This window comes from Callospermophilus lateralis, chromosome 2 (genome assembly GCF_048772815.1).
Source record: "Callospermophilus lateralis isolate mCalLat2 chromosome 2, mCalLat2.hap1, whole genome shotgun sequence".
Taxonomy (NCBI): domain Eukaryota; kingdom Metazoa; phylum Chordata; class Mammalia; order Rodentia; family Sciuridae; genus Callospermophilus; species Callospermophilus lateralis.
Window position 1 is genome coordinate 9258421 of NC_135306.1, and position 18167 is coordinate 9276587.

Consider the following 18167-nt stretch of genomic DNA (forward strand, 5'->3'; position numbering starts at 1 on the left):
TTAGTTGTAGTTGGGACACAATACCTTTATTTTATTTTTATGTGGTGAGGCTCGAACCCAGTGCCCCACACATGATAGGTGAGCGCTCTACTGCTGAGCCACAACCCAGCCTCTTATTCATAATTTCACATCAAAAAACATATATGAATAATTTGCCATTATTCATAGTCTTCACTTGAGGTAAAACTATAAACATTTTTACCTGAGTTATTAAAGTAAAACCCGAAATTGTTTATTTTCACAAGTGTCATTCAAACCTACTATTCCAGAGAGACAACACCCATTGAAAAATAATTTAGGGCTATATTGCATCAAACTGGCACTTTTCTTCTAACAACTAGAGATGTTGGCAGGTTTGGAATTTTAGGGATGGTGTCTGAAGTTTCACAGTTATTGCTAGATAAAAAATGTTATTTCAAAACCCTTTGAAAATACCAATTACAGGCTGGGGTTGTGGCTCAGTGGTAGAGTGCTTGCCTAGCATGTGTGAGGCACTGGGTTCGATTCTCAGCACCACATAGATAAATGAATGAAAAAAATGAATAAATGAATAAAGGTCCACTGGGTTCGATTCTCAGCACCACATAGATAAATGAATGAAAAAAATGAATAAATGAATAAAGGTCCAATGAATAAAGGTCCATCAACATCTAAAAAAAATACCAATTGCATTAAAGCAGCTGAATAATATTCTAGTCTAACTTGTGCTTAGAACTTTATATATTTAGTGAGATTAATACGTACATTCTTTATCTTTGTCATAGGAAACATATTTTGAACAAAATTTAGATTTTGAGGGGTTCATTGATAAAGTGCCATTTTATCATTACAAAATCATTTATTTCTGACTCCAAAGTCTGTTTTTCCACAAGACTCTTACCATTCAAACTGGAGTTGGGAGAATCCCAGTCTGCGTTATGGGGTATTAGAAGCCACAAGATTGAGCCTTTGCCTATAATCCCAGTGGCTCCAGAGCCTGAATCAGGAGGATTTCAAGTTTAAAGCCAGTCTTAGTGAGGCCCTAAACAACTTAGCAAGACCTTGTCTGGAAATAAAGTATTTAAAAAAGGGTTGGGGGCTGGGGTTGTAGCTCTATGCAGAGTGCTCACCTTGCATGTGGAAGGCCCTGGGTTTGATCCTCAGCACCACATAAAAATGAAATAATGGTATTATGTCCATCTACAACTAAAAAAAAAAAATCAATAAAAAAGGGCTGGGGATATGACTCAGTGGTTAAGTGCCTCTGAGTTTAATCCGGGGTATTAAAAAAAAAAAAAAGGTGAGCAATGCCCATTTTCCCAGAGTATCAATTTTTAGTGGTATTTTTTTTTTTTTTTGGTATTTTTTCCTATTTAAAACAACCACAGATATAGGATTTTATGGGATAGAATGCAAAATATGAATTCTAACCATAATTTCTTTTTTTTTTTTAATTTTAATATTTATTTATTGGCGGACACAACATCTTTGTTTGTATGTGGTGCTGAGGGTCGAACCCGGGCCACACGCATGCCAGGCGAGCGCGCTACCACTTGAGCCACATCTCCAGCCCTAACCATAATTTCTTATGGCATGCTGCTGTAGGCTCCTCCCCAGGTCTTCTTAATGCCCTTCTCATCTATCTGTGGAGAAGTTTGAGAGGCACTGTACTTACTATACCAGGCTCTCTTTTAACTGAACCTTGACAGGTGTTAAAGTTCTGAGGCATTTCAGGTGGTTAGTGGTAATAAGGCAAGAAAATCAAGAATGTGGTCCCTTTGTTGGAGTGAGACATTTGACATAAGAGACCTTACCTCTGATAGATTGGTGGGAGATGGGGAAGGACTAGCTGGTCCCAGATGGCCATAATCATTTATTGGGGGCCTCAATAGGACAGATGAAGTGACTGAGATGGTTGAGCCACTGCCTACATGGTCTTTTTATCCTACATCTTATGAGTTGGAAGCTTTCCAAGGCCACAGCAGAAGTTTCAAGTCCTCTTCAGGGCAAGGTTCAGAAGTTCCACTGCATATACTTGGTGAAAGCAAAGCACAAGATGAGCCCAGAGTCAAGGGAAGGGGAAATAGGCTCCACTCCTTTTTGGGAGGAACTTGAAAGACACCTACCATGTGCCCTTAGGCAAGTTACTTAACCCTTTAAACTTTAGTTTAGAAAAATAAAAATAAATAAAATGAGGATAGGAGGATTGCAAATTTGATGCTAGCCTGGGTAATTTAGCAACCCTGTCTCAAAGAGTAAAATGAGTTGGGTATGTATAGTTTAGTGATAGAGCATGGGTTCAACCCCCCCCCCCCAAAAAAAAAAAAAAAAAAAACCACAAAGGCTCAGGGTGATTAGTGTGGCTAGCTCACTGTAAGAGCTCAGGAAATATGTTACTATTGTCCTTGTGTTTCTAAGGAGAGGCTGTTTTCCTTAAAATGTCATCACCATCTTTCCTGAAGCTCTCTTGACTTTCACCTCTCTTGGAAAACATACTTAGTGTCTCTTTTGGAGGTAGATGTACCTTACCTTCTGTTGCTATTCTGTATGTTTGTGACATAGCCATTCTGCTGAACTGCCTGGAGAGGGGCAGGCCAAGATTTACATAGGACCTAGGACCTAGGACCTCCCACTCAAATGATGCTTAGTGAATAGATCTCATTCAAAGGAAGATATAAGCATGTATTTTCTCTTGTCTTAATTTAGTAAGTATTTTTAATCATATGGAGTTAAAAATGTGAAAGGAAAAAATAAACTCTCCAGATACATTGTCTCACTATTTGCTATTTCATGATTAGGCATATTCACATGGAGAAAATTTTAATTCCCAGAACAGTTAGTGGAAAAAAAAAAGACCAGCTTTTATTAGTCTGAAAAAATAAATGAAGGTTTAATTTAGAGTTAAATTGGAAAGACAGAAAAAGGCAGTAAAGTGCATTTTATGTTAGTAGTTATTTCAATTATTTTTGAAGTCCAGGAAGAATGAATTCTGAACTTAAGATCAAATAATGTTGAAATATTAATAAAAAGAGGGTCTGTTGGTTATTATGAGTGGAAAACTTTGTATATAATAAAAATGTTGTTGCTGATCTACTTGTTATTATTCCTTGTGGGAAATAAATCTGTGAGTGCTTCTGTAACAGTCTTAAGGCCTCCTGTGCAGCAATCAGGTTTAACTTGGCCTAATGCTAACCATGGGAAGTCCCGGTACAGTGTGCAAAGGTGGTAAAAAACAAACAAACAAATAAACAAACAAAAACCAAAAAAACTTCGCATCTGCTGTTACATGTTGTTAACTCCCCTAGCTGACGTTAAATCATTTCAAGTACAATAATGGTGTGGGAGGTAAATTAACTAACCATTAACAATCTTATAAATATACAATTAACATGCCAACATTTATATGACACATTGATGGGGCAGCAGTAATTTTTGATTGGGAGTTTGCAGACCTTTGAGAAGCCTCAGGCTGTTGCTTATTCAGACAAGTTTTCACAGGTGAGGGGGCTGGAAGTCTGCCTGGCAGAGGAAAGCCAGTGTGCAGTATTTTGAAAATATTTTAGAAGAGGAATTTCTTTCTAACTATTGCCTGAACTTGAGTATTTTCAATCATACTGTTGCCTGCCTCAGCTTCTTGGGAAGTAAAGAGTATAGGAAGGACTCATGATGGTATGTTATTTTAAAAAGATAAAAAATATTTCAGGTATGGATGGATTTGTAGTTAAAGTTGCATAAATCACTAGAGATTTTTAAAAATACGTTTAGAGGACTAGGGGTGTAGCTCAGTGTTAGAGTGCTTGCTTAGCATGCATGAGACCCTGGGTTCAATCAAGAGCACTGCAAACAAACAAAAAATATACTTAGACCTAACTGATTATTTAAAGTAAATCCTTAGTCTGAGGCTGTAGCTCAGTGGTAGAGCGCTTGCCTTGCATATGTTAGGCATTGAGTTTGATCCTCAGCACCACATAAAAATAAAATAAGGTATTGTGCTCATCTACAACAAAATATTTTTTAAAAAATAAGCCCTCTATGGTTTTAGGAAAGTAAATGATCTCTAAAATTCCTTTCATGTGTAAAGTTTTGTGATTTTTATTTTTTGAACAATTGTTTCATGTACTGCTTGCTTCTTGTGGTTTCACGAGTCACTATGGAATTAGTAGAGGGGACCTAAAAATCTTGTCTGCTGCAGAGCATATTTGCTCTCTCATGTCCTTTACAGGAATCCCTGGAAGGAATTTTTCTCAGGCCTCAGAGTCCAAAGAGTACAATAGGATCATTTTTATTGTGATTATTTGTTCCATTTTGAGAGACTGAATACCATAGTGGTTAAGATCCCAAGCTCTTTAGATTTGGTTCTTACTCCCATTGTCTGGCTTTGGGCAAGTTTCTTGACCTTTCTGTGTTTCAGTTTTTTTTTTTTTTTCATTTGTAAAATGGGGATAAAAATAGTAACTAAATAGGGTTATCTTGAGGGGTATATGAATTAATTCATATACAAGGATAGAACAATTCTAGTTGTTTTCTTTTTTTTGAACTAGGGATTGAACTCAGGGGTACTTAACCACTTAGCCATATCCTCAGCTCTTTATATTTTTTTATTTTGAGACAATCTTGCTAAGTTGCTTAGGGGCTCATTGAATTGCTGAGGCTGATCTAAAATTTGTGATCCTTCTGTCTCATCCTCCCAAGACACTGGGATTACAGATACATAGCACCATGCTTGGCTTAGAACAGTTCTAGTTTTTATAGTAAGTTAAGGTTAGCTGTTATAGTCGTATTTTGCTTCTGAGATTCTGCAGTTTACCTGTGGTCAATGTACAAGATCTTATGTCATGCCATGGTGTATGAATTTATCCTGAATTACTTCCTCTTCGCGACTTTCTCCATCTCTTTGTGTGTTTTACCATGTCATTCTTTATATTTTTCTAGAAGCCATTGCAGATGAAGTTTGAGAGTTTGTATGTACATGAAGTTATTATTAAAAATTGTATTCAGCTAGAGATGGAGCTCAGGGGTAGAGTACTAGGCTAGTATGTGCAAGACCCTCAGTTTAAAAGGCAGCACAGGGAAAAAAAATTTGTATTTCAGACTTGATATCCAAAACCTACTAAAATTATTCTCAAGTTACCACATGTAGGTTGCATGTTCAAATGAAAGTACAAAGTGGTAACAGTATCCAAAATGCAGCTGGAACCACTATTAGCACATAGTAGGAACTTAGCAAATATTTGTTGAATATTGTCTTTTATAAGGAGATCCAGCCTAGTACATTAAAAATGACTGTGTCGTTTGAACATCTCTTACTATCTTCTCATTCTGCATGGATGTCCCTACTGCTTCCATTTTCAGTAAAATAAATCTTTACGCTTTAAAGAACCTGTAGTTAAAGAGTGGGAGAAAGAGGCTGGGGGAGTAGCTCAGTGATAGAGTGCATGTAGTGAGTCTTGGTTTCCATCCCCAGCACTGTTAAAAAAAAAAAAAAAAAACAAAACACACACACACAAGGAAGAAAGAAACTGTGAAATAGGGAATCTTTGGGGAACTGACCTCATGGAGCTGGACATGATTGTCTCATAAGGTATATATACCATGGGAAGTACTTATTTTACTTAGCATGATATTCTTTTTTTTTTAATATTTGTTTTTTAGTTGTAGTTGGACACAACACCTTTATTTCACTTGTTTATTTTTGTATGTGGTGCTGAGGATCGAACCCAGGGTCTTGCGTGTGCGAGATGAGCGCTCTACTGCTAAGCCCCTCCCCATGATATTCTTAAGGCTCATCCATGTTGGAGCGTATGTCAGAATTTCCTTCATTTTTAAGGCTGAATAATATTCTGTCCTATGTTATATACCACATTTTGTTTGTTTAACCAGCCTGTTATGTTTTTAATCATTGTTAAGTATTCTATTATGTGTATGTATCATAGTATATGTGCTGTTAGTGGATGTTTGGATTTTCATTACATATTTTAAACAATTCTGAGAAACATTTTTTGCACAATTATTTTCTTAAATTCTAGAAGTATGATTGCTCAAAGGGTATTCATGTTTTTCATTTTGGTAAACATTGCCAAATTACTCTCTAAAAAATCCCAAGTTTTACTTGTTTTATAGTGCATGAGTGCCCATTTCTCTGAACTCCTGCCAATATTAGTCTTAAAAAATAATTTTGCTTTTTGTACAACTGAACAGAGAACGAGTTGTTTCATTTGTATTCTGAATGTGTTTGTCTTAGAAATCAAGTATACCTTCAAATGATACTTGGCTGCTCTTAAGGAGATTTAAAAAAAAAAAATATTCTTTTGGTTCTGAAAAGCAGAGTTGTTGGAATAAGTTGATAATGTCCCAAGGTGACAATTTTGAAGGGCACATTGAAGAGAAGCTCTTGTATCTGTATTAATAAAAAAAGGCAATCCTTTCTTTATAATCACACTTAAACCTGACATGCTCATATATGACTTATCTCTACAACAAAATTGGATAGATGTTGGAAGTTGGACAGCAACATGTATTGAATTCCTGCCATGTGTAAACACCTTTTGTCAGAAGGGATGTGGTATGATGGCCCCTGTCCTTGTGGAACTTACAGTCTTAAGTCTTCAAGAACACAGAACAGGAGGTGGAAAGTGACACACAAAATGGCACATTTCCCAGGACCATCCTATGGGAGTTTTCTATCAAAACTGGTGTGGAAGGAATGATTGAGTGAATCCTACAGATTCCTCTATGTACAAAGTGATAGTATTTAATAGAGAAGATCTCTGCTTATCTTAGGGTGTTTTGAGGCCTCTCTTCTGTAAGGATAAAGATGGGGAGCAGGTGTGTGCATTTAGAGGTGTTCGCCCATTCTTCTTTCTAAGCTGGGATGAAGCAGATTAATTTTGCTGAAAAATATTTTATTGAAGGTACTTAAGTGTCCTTTTGCTTTGCCCTTTGATTTTTCAGTGTCAGAACACCCACCCAATGTATGGCTTCTTGTTGAAGTCCTTGTTTTTGCAGGGGAGAACTATTCAGGATGAAGGTGGGAGCACTTGTTCCTCTGCTAGCAACCCATTGCCTTGCTTCCATGGAGGGAAGACAGTTTATTGTGGTTGCTACAGGAGGATGTTTGCAGCTCCGGCAGTTTGTGATCCTATCCTGTGAAAAATGCTCTCATTTTGGGGTGTATACATTTCTTCATGGTTATAGAAAAAGTTCTTATTTTTATAAGTGAAATTTAAATGCTCCGTTTTAGATTTATAATTTTTGACTGGTATACTTAAAATAGCACATTAATGTTTTTGAGACCAAATATTTCAGAACTTTACTTAAAAGATTAATATTAGGGATGTACTTGGTCTATATTAGGGCATAAACTTTTGATTCAGGCATTTCTTCTTAACCTTAGTGTAAATAAGTAGTTAATATATTTAAGGGAAAAAGAGAATAGTAGTGTAACTTACTTGATTTAGGGCTTCTCAGTAAAACATTCTTTAATCTCTGTGTCTTTAAGATCCACGAGTTAATGGCAGTAGAATGACATGTTACTGGACAAAATTTTTGTAGATGGACACAACACAATGCCTTTTTTTTTTTTTTTATGTGGTGCTGACAATCGAACCTGGGTCCCACCTGTGCTAGGCGAGCGCTCTACCGCTGAGCCACAATCCCAGCCTTGGACAAAATTTTTGGAAACCTCAATTAGCTGTAATAATTTGTTAAATAGATTACCTCCTGTTTTTCATTTCTAGAAGAAACAAATGACAAGAAAATCTGGTATTATTGATATTTATTTTTTCTCTTTTTAAAATTTTTTTGTGGTACTTCAGATTGAACCCAGGGCTTTGTGCATGTAAGGCAAGCACTCTGCTAACTGAGCTATATCTCCAGCCCCTTTTTTCTCTCTCTCTCTCTCTCTCTTTTTTTTTTTTTTTTTTTTCAGTACTGGGAATTAAACTCGGGGCCTGTGTATGGTAGGCAAGTGTTCTGTCACTCACCTACTGCCCTGGACCCAGTTATAGTTATTTCTAAAAATAAAAATCTTCATAGGATTGATTGTTTCTAGGAACATATTCAAACCAGCTTTCATATTCCTTGTATTTCAAGATCTAAAACATTTTGAAAGAGCAAGGAGGTGACTGAGGTAACCTGCAGTGTCTTCTATCACAAAAGAACCAGACTTATTTTATCTTCCATGAACTTATTGAAGATGGATGAAATATTGGTATATTTATGACTACCTTAAACAGGAATTAAAACTGAAATTAGTAGTGATCTTTTTGCCATCATCATCAACCTTATTAATAGCAGCCTATGTTTGCTTAATTATGTACTACCTACTTGTTCACTTTTCTGCATTTTTGCTTGTGTATCCTCTCTTACCTGGAACCTCCATTTTATAAATGAAGAACAAAAGGAGGCTCAAAGGTGTTAAGTGTTTTGACTGAGATCACATTGCCAGCAACTGATAGGGCCAGAATTTGAACCCAGTGGGTTTCTAGGACCTAGTTCCTAACAGAAACAATGGTTCCATTCTTTTTTGTGAGTATTCTCATTTAACTGAGGAGGTACCATCTACGTTCCTAGAATAAACATCATTATAGTTTTAACAGGATTGAGGAAGCAGTTCTTATAATTAGGTTTCTAAAATAAGAAATTAATCTTATAGAAAGGCATTTTGATTAATAAGTTTTATTTTAAAAACAAAGTACTGTCTTAAATTAAAAAAAAAAGGAAAATATGTTTATTGAACAAAATTACTTTGGTGGTACACCTTTGTCAAATCCCTGTGCCCTTTTAAACACTTCACAACCATAAGACAAAAGGGAAAATGTAAACTGATGAAATAAGTTTCATACTTAAGCACATCATTTGAGGAAAATACAGTTTGTTCCTTCCAAAATAATGAGAAAACTGCTTCAGAAGGAATAGAAAAAGAAAGACTTGAATTTATTGTTTCAGCAGTAGTTATGTGCTTTAAGTAGCCTGACTAAGAGGTTACTGTTATTTGTTTTGCAAAAGAGCAAGCCTTCCTCTCTGATACCACAGAGAGATTTCATTGACCAGAACCATAGCCCCTAGTGCTTATAAGGATTTCCTTTCAGCTTAGACTTAATCCTTTTAAGCTCCTAGGTACAGGGATAAATGTTGATTTTCAAGGTAGCATTTTACCACATTGAATTTGTTTGAAAAATGATTCAGTCGTTTTCTGCCTTATTCTTAAATATTGCTGTGTACATCGTGTTTCTAGGTAGGTGAGCTGGTGAAACAATATGAAGAGGAGAAAATAGCCTTTTAAGGAAATTGGCCCACAGAAAGGATGGCCTTCTTGGACAATCCAACTATCATTCTAGCTCATATTCGGCAGTCACATGTGACCAGTGATGACACAGGAATGTGTGAGATGGTTCTCATTGATCATGATGTTGACCTAGAGAAGATTCATCCTCCTTCAATGCCTGGAGACAGTGGGTCAGAAATTCAGGGAAGCAATGGCGAGACTCAGGGCTATGTATACGCCCAGTCAGTTGATATTACCTCAAGTTGGGACTTTGGTATTAGAAGACGCTCAAACACAGGTAAACCTTAATTTTATTTCCAGTCATGTCTTCTGAGCTTTAAATTAGTGAACAGTCGTATGGAATAATGCATTATGTTGGAAGTGGGGAGTTTCTGTGTGATAAGAGGAACACGCATGTGACAGACTAAGAATGAGTCTTAAGTAACCTCTCCATCTCTATGAGTATGAATGGAGAGGTCCTCTGGAGTGATGTAATTAGAAGGAAGGAGACAGAAAAGGTATAGGTGGAAAGTGGGTAGGGGAGACATGCTGGATGTTATTTTCTAAAAAGTCATCATGTAGAAATGGAGCCAGACCTGTTCTGAGTGTCTTTTCAGAACAACACTAGTCCCAGTAGATAGATTCCCTGGAGGCAGATTTCAGGTTGATACAATAAAGAACCTTTAACACAGACAGCTGATTAGCCAAGGAGTATAAGATATGGCTCCAGACAGTTGTTATCCATGGAGGAATTGTTGGGGGGGTGGTATTGGGGAGTGGCGGAGACAGCTCTTTATTTGTTAGGGTTGGTCCTAATAGGAATTCCCACTTTGGGTGTGAGATTAGAAAAGGTGCCTCTGTTTTTGATTCTTTATCTTTATTGACCACTAACCTTGATCTTTGTGGTTTGAAAATGCTCAACTTTGGTATATATATTGTTATCTTTTAAATGTTTTTCATTGCCTGTTTTCTAGTTTGAAATTTTTTTCCTTTCACAGGGAATGTGATGAACCAAGGCCTTTAATTAGATAAATTATTTAGAATACATATTGTAGTTCTGAAATAATAGGATATTCTAGGAGATAATTATTATTTTTTAGATCATCAGAAAATATAATCTCCAAATCAGCAATAGTAACCTGCTAATGCCCTATGATTGTGACAGAAGTCAAACTACAAGACTGAAAATATTCATGTATTTATTTTTCATGATCTGGATATAAAATATTACATAAAGGAGTATTATAGGTAGAACCAGATACAATTATAGTGAAAAGCACATTAAGGTTTTGGTTCAAATTTCAGCATCTGTGACACCAAAAAGAATAATTTGATCTTATCATGAAAATAATTAATACTATGTCCCAATATCTAAAGGAACTTTTATCAAAATATGACTTGAATGAAGGTTTGAATATAATTCAAAATCATTGATTCTGAGTTCTTTAGTTGAAACTGAGTTCCTTGCAAATTATTGAGATGATATCTCATATGACAGGTTGAATGGATTTCAGTAGGAGAATATTGCTAAATTAAGAGCTTTATGATTATATTACATTGGCTGCACCCTTCACATTTATTAATTGCAACCAATGTATTTTTCTTCAGTGGAATTTGGTTAGATATAGTGACATTGTCAGAATGCTTTTGCCAGAGTAGTTTTAGGTTTCTGGCAAGAATATTTTTGGTGTTTCCCTATCACAATGTAAGGCAGGATTGTATGATTTCCTATCTTGAAAGTGTTTGAAAAAGAAGTTTATTTATTTTCTATTAGCAATGTGCTAGAATAGGATGTTGAAGATTAGCAAGAGAAAATGAGTTTCAAGAGATGGCATCAATTGTGACTTTCATTGTTATCTCTGTGCAGCAGTTAATGGATGCTGAATGGTATTTCTTTAAAGGCTCAGTTCACCATTTTTTTGAAGACTGATCAGCCAGTGGCAGTATAATCACAGATGCATGATTTTAGGGGACTCTTGATGTTGTTGGAATTTCTTTTTGTAGCACCTGGATGCTAGTAATTAATTCAGATTATTGGTTGTCCTAATGGCCAAGGAATTTACTTTTTAATTCTCTTAACATATTTTAAAATTTTTTAAAAGAAAAATTGTTCTTTTTAAGATTTGACTAATGTTACAAAGATACAAATCATTTATTTTACTACCTATAAACTGTTTCAGCCCACTGAAGAAAAGCTATGCTAATTTATATAGCTTTGACATTTTATAATTTTCATGATTTTTAGATAAAGGATTTTATATTTAAAACTTTAATAGTCTAGTCTGAGTTCATTTATCTTTAATTTTTGAAACGGGTAGAGTAATTCATAACAGTAATTTTATTCCTGTAATGTAATATTCACTTCAGTTCATTTGTGCATTAAAATTCCTTTAAGACCGTTATTAATGATTTATATAATGAAATGTCATATTAATCACAGAAGTTTTCACATTTTATTATTCTCTTCCATGTTAATACTATCTTTATGATCTCTATTAATGTTTTATATCCTCTAATTTCAATTATAAATCAAGAATATTTTCATGTTTTTGTTGGTATTTGCTTTTCAGGGTGCCACCTTTAAAATTTTATGACTTTTTCCCTACATATGCAATATAAAACATCTTTATTCATATAAAGGTAGTTAATTATGTCTTTGTTTATAGTAAACTTTCATTGACAAACTTATAGTTATAATATTTCTTTTCAAGCTCAAAGATTAGAACGACTTCGAAAAGAGAGACAAAACCAGATCAAATGCAAAAATATTCAGTGGAAAGAAAGAAATTCTAAACAATCAGGTAAATGGAAATAATTTTAATTCTTAATTCGAGTATTTATATATTTTATTTAGTTTATATTATTATATAAGAACTTTTACTTTGATTCATCCTTTTAAATCATCTGTGCAGATACATCTTGTGTTTTGAGCTTTGAGCTCTTTTACTTGTGCCTTGGCCCTCGGAAGCTGTGTAAATTCTTTAGATCTTGCCTTTTCAGCCAATTTCAGTCTGGGTCATAAAGATCGATGTGTGCAGGGGACATTTTGTACAAAATGTCATGCCAGTACTGTGTTTGTAGGGCTAAGGATTAGTCTGTAATTTTTTGGATGGGTCTCAGGGTTATACATTCCTCTTTGCAGTTCCAACCTAGATATTTCCTTGCCTCATTAATGGTCCTAATAACAATCTTTTTTGCATATATGTTAATTCTTTTATCTTAAAAAAATTAGGTTGCTGTTATTATTATTACCATTTTCTTTTGTGTTCATATGGTATGAGTATAAAGGGTGGCAGTAGTGCATTTTCAAAGCTTCAATCTCAGCAAGACTTTAGAACACAATTTCAAAAGTAAAATACTATTCAAATATTTTATGATGGTTATGTTTCCCAGATTTCTTCTTTTTTTCTCTTAAAAGAAATGTCTGAAGCCTGTAATAAATCTTCATTGACTGTCTCCATTGCTACACAATTAAGACTAACAATATTAATGATTATTATATTAACAGCAGCACCTGCCTTGTGCTGTATAGGCACTTGGCATTCATTACCTCTAATGCAACGATGTTGCAAACTATAGGTAGCTGCTATTTTTTACAGCCGAGAGAAGGAATTGAAGAAATTCCATTACTTGCTAAAGTTGTACATGATAGTGCTATGTTTTGTATCCAACTCTGTCCTCATATGAAGGCCAACCTTTTTGTGCTAAACCACATTATAAGTGCTTCCTACATTATTCTTTGATTGTAGACTTCAGTATGCTTAGTAGGTATGGTTTTCTTAATGACTGCTTCTAAATGATGACTGTGGGGAAACAGAAATATTTGCTTCTTGCTCTGTGTCTTTCTGTAGTTCTCTTTAGTTTTATTCTCAATACTTTAAACATCTTACTAGGCTGGCCTCTTCTGTTGATTCAGTTAATACTCTTTGTTGTATTTAACACAAACAGAAAACACTTTTTATGATTCATCTTGTTCATTTTGTTCAGATTTTCTATATATCTTAATGCAGTTCCTAGTAATCGCCTCTTAAAGAATCAATACAGAGCCAGTTTGTCTAAGCTACTGCATCTTTCCAGCTACCTTTTGTTTGCCTTCTTCACTTTTATTCTACGCTATTTTTATGTATTTATAGTCTTAAAAATTATAAATACATAAAAATAGGGTAGAATACTTCAAATGTAAGTGCAGCAATCCATTTTACAATATGAGAAATAAATTATTTGGCATAAAGTTTGATGCATTTAATAAAGAAGAGGATTTTTATTTGCTCCTCATTCACTTCTTCCTAAAGTTGAATCTACTTGATCTGATTCAATGTTTCACCTAATATACTGGAGAAATGGGTAGTCCCCCTGTTGCTTTCATTTGTTACTGTCCACTGTATATGTATACTTGTCTCTCCCTCAGTTTCTTTTCCTCTCTTTTCTGTCTCTCACACGTTTCAATAATTGACCCTGTGATCTTATTTTTAGAAAAGTCCATGCTTTGAAGTGTTGACCCTGTTTCTGGGCAGACCAGCAGCCTGCCTTGCAGTTGTTCCTGATGGTTAGAGAAAATGTCATCAATGTCTTAGGATGGGGGATGTAGTTCAGTGGCAGAGCACTTTTCTATCACAAAGGAATGTCTTTAATTCTGAGGCTGGGTTCCATCATTAGACCACAGCTTGGTACTCTGGTTATCCTGGAGAATGCTAAGAAAATAGAGTTAGTAGTTAACTGAGCAGGCATTCTGTCTTCACACATCTCTCAAACATATGCTGTCTTTTGGCAAAAAATGCCATTTCTAAATCTTTTGATCTTTCTTGGGAATTTTCCATAAGTCATTATTTATTCAGTCCTATAATCTTTTTTTTTAATATTTATTTTTTTAGCTTTATGTGAACACAATATCTTTATCTTTATGTGGTGCTGAGGATTGAGCCCAGTGCCTCACGCATGCTAGGCGAGTGCGCCACTACTTGAGCCATATCCCCAGCCCCATTCCTATAATCTTTTTCTGCTATTTATGTTCTATTATAGTCCTTTCATGTTTTCTTATCTTTATTTTATTTCATTCTCCAGTAGAAGAATCAACATTATAAATATGATGCTCTCCTGTGGAATTATTCCATCTAAATTCAGTCCATCTTTTAGACATAGTGTAAATGCAGCCTTTTCAGACCAGTTAGAAGGGCTCTAGAGGTTCATATTCTGGAGTGGTTTTTTTTTTGGCAGTGCTGATAATTGAATCCAGAGCTGCACACATGCTAGGCAAGTGCTCTACCACTGAGCTACCTCTCCAGCCCAATCCTCTGAAGTTCTTGGTGAACTTACTGACCTATATGCCATGAGACCACATGCAATACTTTAGGGTAATATTCTCTTAGGGGCTGGAGTTGTGGCTCAGTGGTAGAGCACTTGCCTAGCACGTGCGAGGCCCTGGGTTCGAAAATAAATAAATAAAATAAAGATTAAAAAAAAAAAGATTCTCTTAGTATTCCTGTAACTAATATTGCATGGATAAATATGATGATGGTTTCGTGAGAAGTCTTCTTTGTCAGGAATTATTTCATATTAGGGTCCTAGTATTTAGTTTTATTGTTTTAAAATGGTGTTGGAGGGCCAAGATTGTAGCTCAGTGGTAGAGTGTCTGCTAGTATTCATGGAGCCCTGGGTTTGATCCCCAGGACCAAAGAAAAATGTATTTAGAAAAAATTTTGTATTTTAGTCTTTATATAACTAGTTATATAAACTGAGTCATTTGACAAATATTTTCTTCCATAATTCCTGTATGTCTAGTAATTCTGTGATAGGGGCTTAGAGAAAGATATCATCCAGTCCTTAAGAAACTTGAAGATTAATTGTAAGACAAGGCTTTTTACACATGAAGTGCAATAAAACTCAAAACAACAATGTAGCTTATATCAATTATTTATAAGTATACCAAGTATACCCTAGTTTTTTTTTTAATCATCTGCATTTATTATTCTTTAAAGCAGAATGTCTACTTGGTTTCTACATAATTTCATTCATAAGCCTTACTGCGTTACTTTTTGAACAACTTTGTAACATACCTAGGGAGGTTTAAGTTTTGTTCCTCTAAACACTTTTCTTTGTAAAACAAGCCCTGGAGAGTTCCTCCCATCAAATTGTTTCAGTTTAACCTACTTGATTCTAGAGGACTAGTAGATGCCTGATGCATAACTACAAGGGATGGAAAGTTTAAAAAGTGGATCCTAACAAGATGAAACTCAAGCCATTTTAATAAATATACATTTTTTAAACATGAAGCTAACGATAGGTTACAAGTCTTATAACAAACATCTCAACCATTAAAATAAGCCAACATGAAGCTAGTAAAAGCATTACTAGCTCTGCTTTAGTGCCTAACGTATCATAGTATCACTAAAAGTACAAAGAAATCTTATCTCCTGCTTAAGTAGTTATAGTCATGCCATACAGACTGTTTAATAAGTGTTAACAAAAACAAAGAGCAAAAGAATCCTTGAAAACATAAATTCCTAAAGTTTTGTTTATGTAACATCCTTTACTGGTTTCTTAAGGATTCCCAAATACAGTGGTTGTATAAAAATCAGAAATGCACCCCTAAGTGTATATTGTAATGACATTCCGTGTACATTTCTAGGCCCTACCTGTGGAATCCCTGATTCAGTAGATATGGAGTGAGGTCCATACATTTTATTTTTCAAAAGCTCCCTATGTAATTTTAATGGATAACCAATTCTAGGGTATAGAATATGCTAGCCACTAAGTTTTTTTTTTCTCTTTATGCAAATCCAGCAGATTAGCTGTTAATATATCTGTTTTACAGGTGAGAAGACTGGAGCTCAGAGGCTGAATGACTTTCCCATTACTTACTCTCAAGTAGTGACTAAGTGGCAAAGCCATAATTTTTCTCCTGGCCAGTCTGACCCAATCTTTAGTCTTTCTATTCTGCTCCTCTCCCTCTCCCTCCCAGATCCTATGTGGAAGGGAGCTGCACACAGCTTTGATGTTGAGTCTTTGGTGTTCCTCTGTTTCATTACTTCTCTGTCAGCTGTGACTAGGGTTCAGAGAAGTTGCCAAACCCTCTATTAAAAAACAATTATTGCTGAAAATCTGAAAAAAATATAAAAATTATAACAAACTTTCAGCAATCTCACATCCAGAGATAACCATTTTTAACATTTTGATGTATTTATTCTAGGTTTTGTCTATGTATGTCGGTAATATATTTTAAACAGTATTCTCATTCTGTATGGTATTTTCTGTGTACATAAACATAAAGCTTTATAGTTGTCTCCATATAGACCCTGAACTTTTATATTTCTTATTAAGGTGATTTCTGAATGTTTTATATTACTCTTACAAATAGCAACTTACCTGTAACTTTTTTACTGGTTTTCTGAAAAGAAATCTGATGCTTTGGCTGAGAGTGTAACTCAATGGTAAAGCACTTGTTTACCACGTGTGAGGCCCTGGGTCCTGTCACCAGCATAGCACACACACAAAAATAATAATAAAAAATAAAAGAAAATCTGTTGTTATCATACATATGTTTTGTATCTAACCACTCACTGAACCCTTACTAGTTCTAATATCCATTCTCATATTCCTCATCTTCATAGTATGTGCTTTCTCTTAAACATGATGATGATTAAATTTGTAGGCTATTTTTTCCAAGCATATGTTTGTTGCATACTTTCAGTTATTTTGCAAATAATAGGAAGCTTGTTTTGAAAAATCTTATTTCAAGGAGAGCTTGGAGAAGTACAGCTTTCCTCGTGGAGGGCTGAGCCCCTTCACCTAGAGGGGAGGGGCTTTCACCATTTCTCTGGCCTTTGCTCTCTGGAGTTTTGTTGTATATTAAAAATACAGAAGTATCTAGGTATAAAATTATATGATAGCCGGGATTTGCTTAAAATATTTAAGGAGAGGCATGTAGTAGATTGTACAAATGAAACAAAAGCAGCTTTGTGTTGATAATTTTTGAAGCTGGGTGATGAGTGTGGGGGTCATTATGCCATTTTCTCTATTGTGCCCTTCATGACAGCTGTATTTCTCCAAGCTCTCCTCAGAATAATATATAAAACTACACATAATACGATCTTATAAAGAAACAATTTCTTTTGTAGCTTCTTCCTTTTGTGATATAGGGGATCAAACCCAGGGCCTTGCACATGCTAGGCAGGTGCTCTATCACTAAGACTAAGACCCTTTACAAAAGTTATTTTGAGACAGGGTCTCAAAAGTTGTCCAGGCTGGCCTCCAACTTGGATCTCTTTGCCCCAGCCTCCCACCTGGGCTTACTGGTATGTGCCATCATGCCTTGCCAATTTCTTTAATATTATCAAATATCCAGTCTCTGTTCACATTTCCTGATTATCTAAAAAAATAAAATTTTTTTCCTCGTTGGTTGGTTCAGGTTTAGAGTAAAGGTCCACCCACAAACTATACTTTTGGTTAATGTATCTCATTTCCTTTTTAATCTGTAGATTCTCTTTCAGGTTTTTTTTTCTAGAAATTTATTTGTTGAAGAAGCCGGGCCATTTGCCCTTAGAATTTTCTCCCTATGTATTATGGTAATTGTATCCCCATGGTCTCATTTAATATGTTTCTTTATTTTTCTATAAACTGGAAGTTAACTGCAGAACCTTATTCTTTCTGAAGTTCTATTTTTGTTAAGAATATTTATTGCATGCTATTCTTTAGTTTATTTTATATCTCACTTGGAGACATGGAATGTCATCCTATCTTTTTTGTGATGTTAATATGGATGGTGGAATCAGATATTGTTTGTGTGTTACTCTATTCAGCTTTTCATCTAATGGTTTTAGTGGCCATTCATGGGCATTACCTGATGCAGTATTTCATTAAAAGCTGCAAAATAGTGATTTCTAATTTTATCACTGTTTCTTCATTTATTATCTAGTTTTCATGTAAA

The 18167-nt window shown here is 35.0% G+C and overlaps 1 protein-coding gene across 5 annotated transcripts in view; it reads left to right on the top strand.

The window, feature by feature from the left end:
- The window catches only part of Mapkap1 (MAPK associated protein 1), a 229522-nt gene that overhangs the window by 19803 nt on the left and 191552 nt on the right, over positions 1 to 18167 (top strand). For 4 of the 5 annotated variants that reach the window (XM_076845471.2, XM_076845473.2, XM_076845472.2 and 1 more), the window contains exons 2-3: positions 9215 to 9542; positions 11956 to 12045. The exons of the other annotated variant lie outside the window; for it this stretch is intronic. In XM_076845471.2, coding sequence (XP_076701586.2) covers positions 9284 to 9542; positions 11956 to 12045 — 349 coding nt within the window. In that variant the 5' untranslated portion in view covers positions 9215 to 9283. The remainder of the gene's footprint in view (positions 1 to 9214; positions 9543 to 11955; positions 12046 to 18167) is intronic. 5 annotated transcript variants of the gene reach the window in all.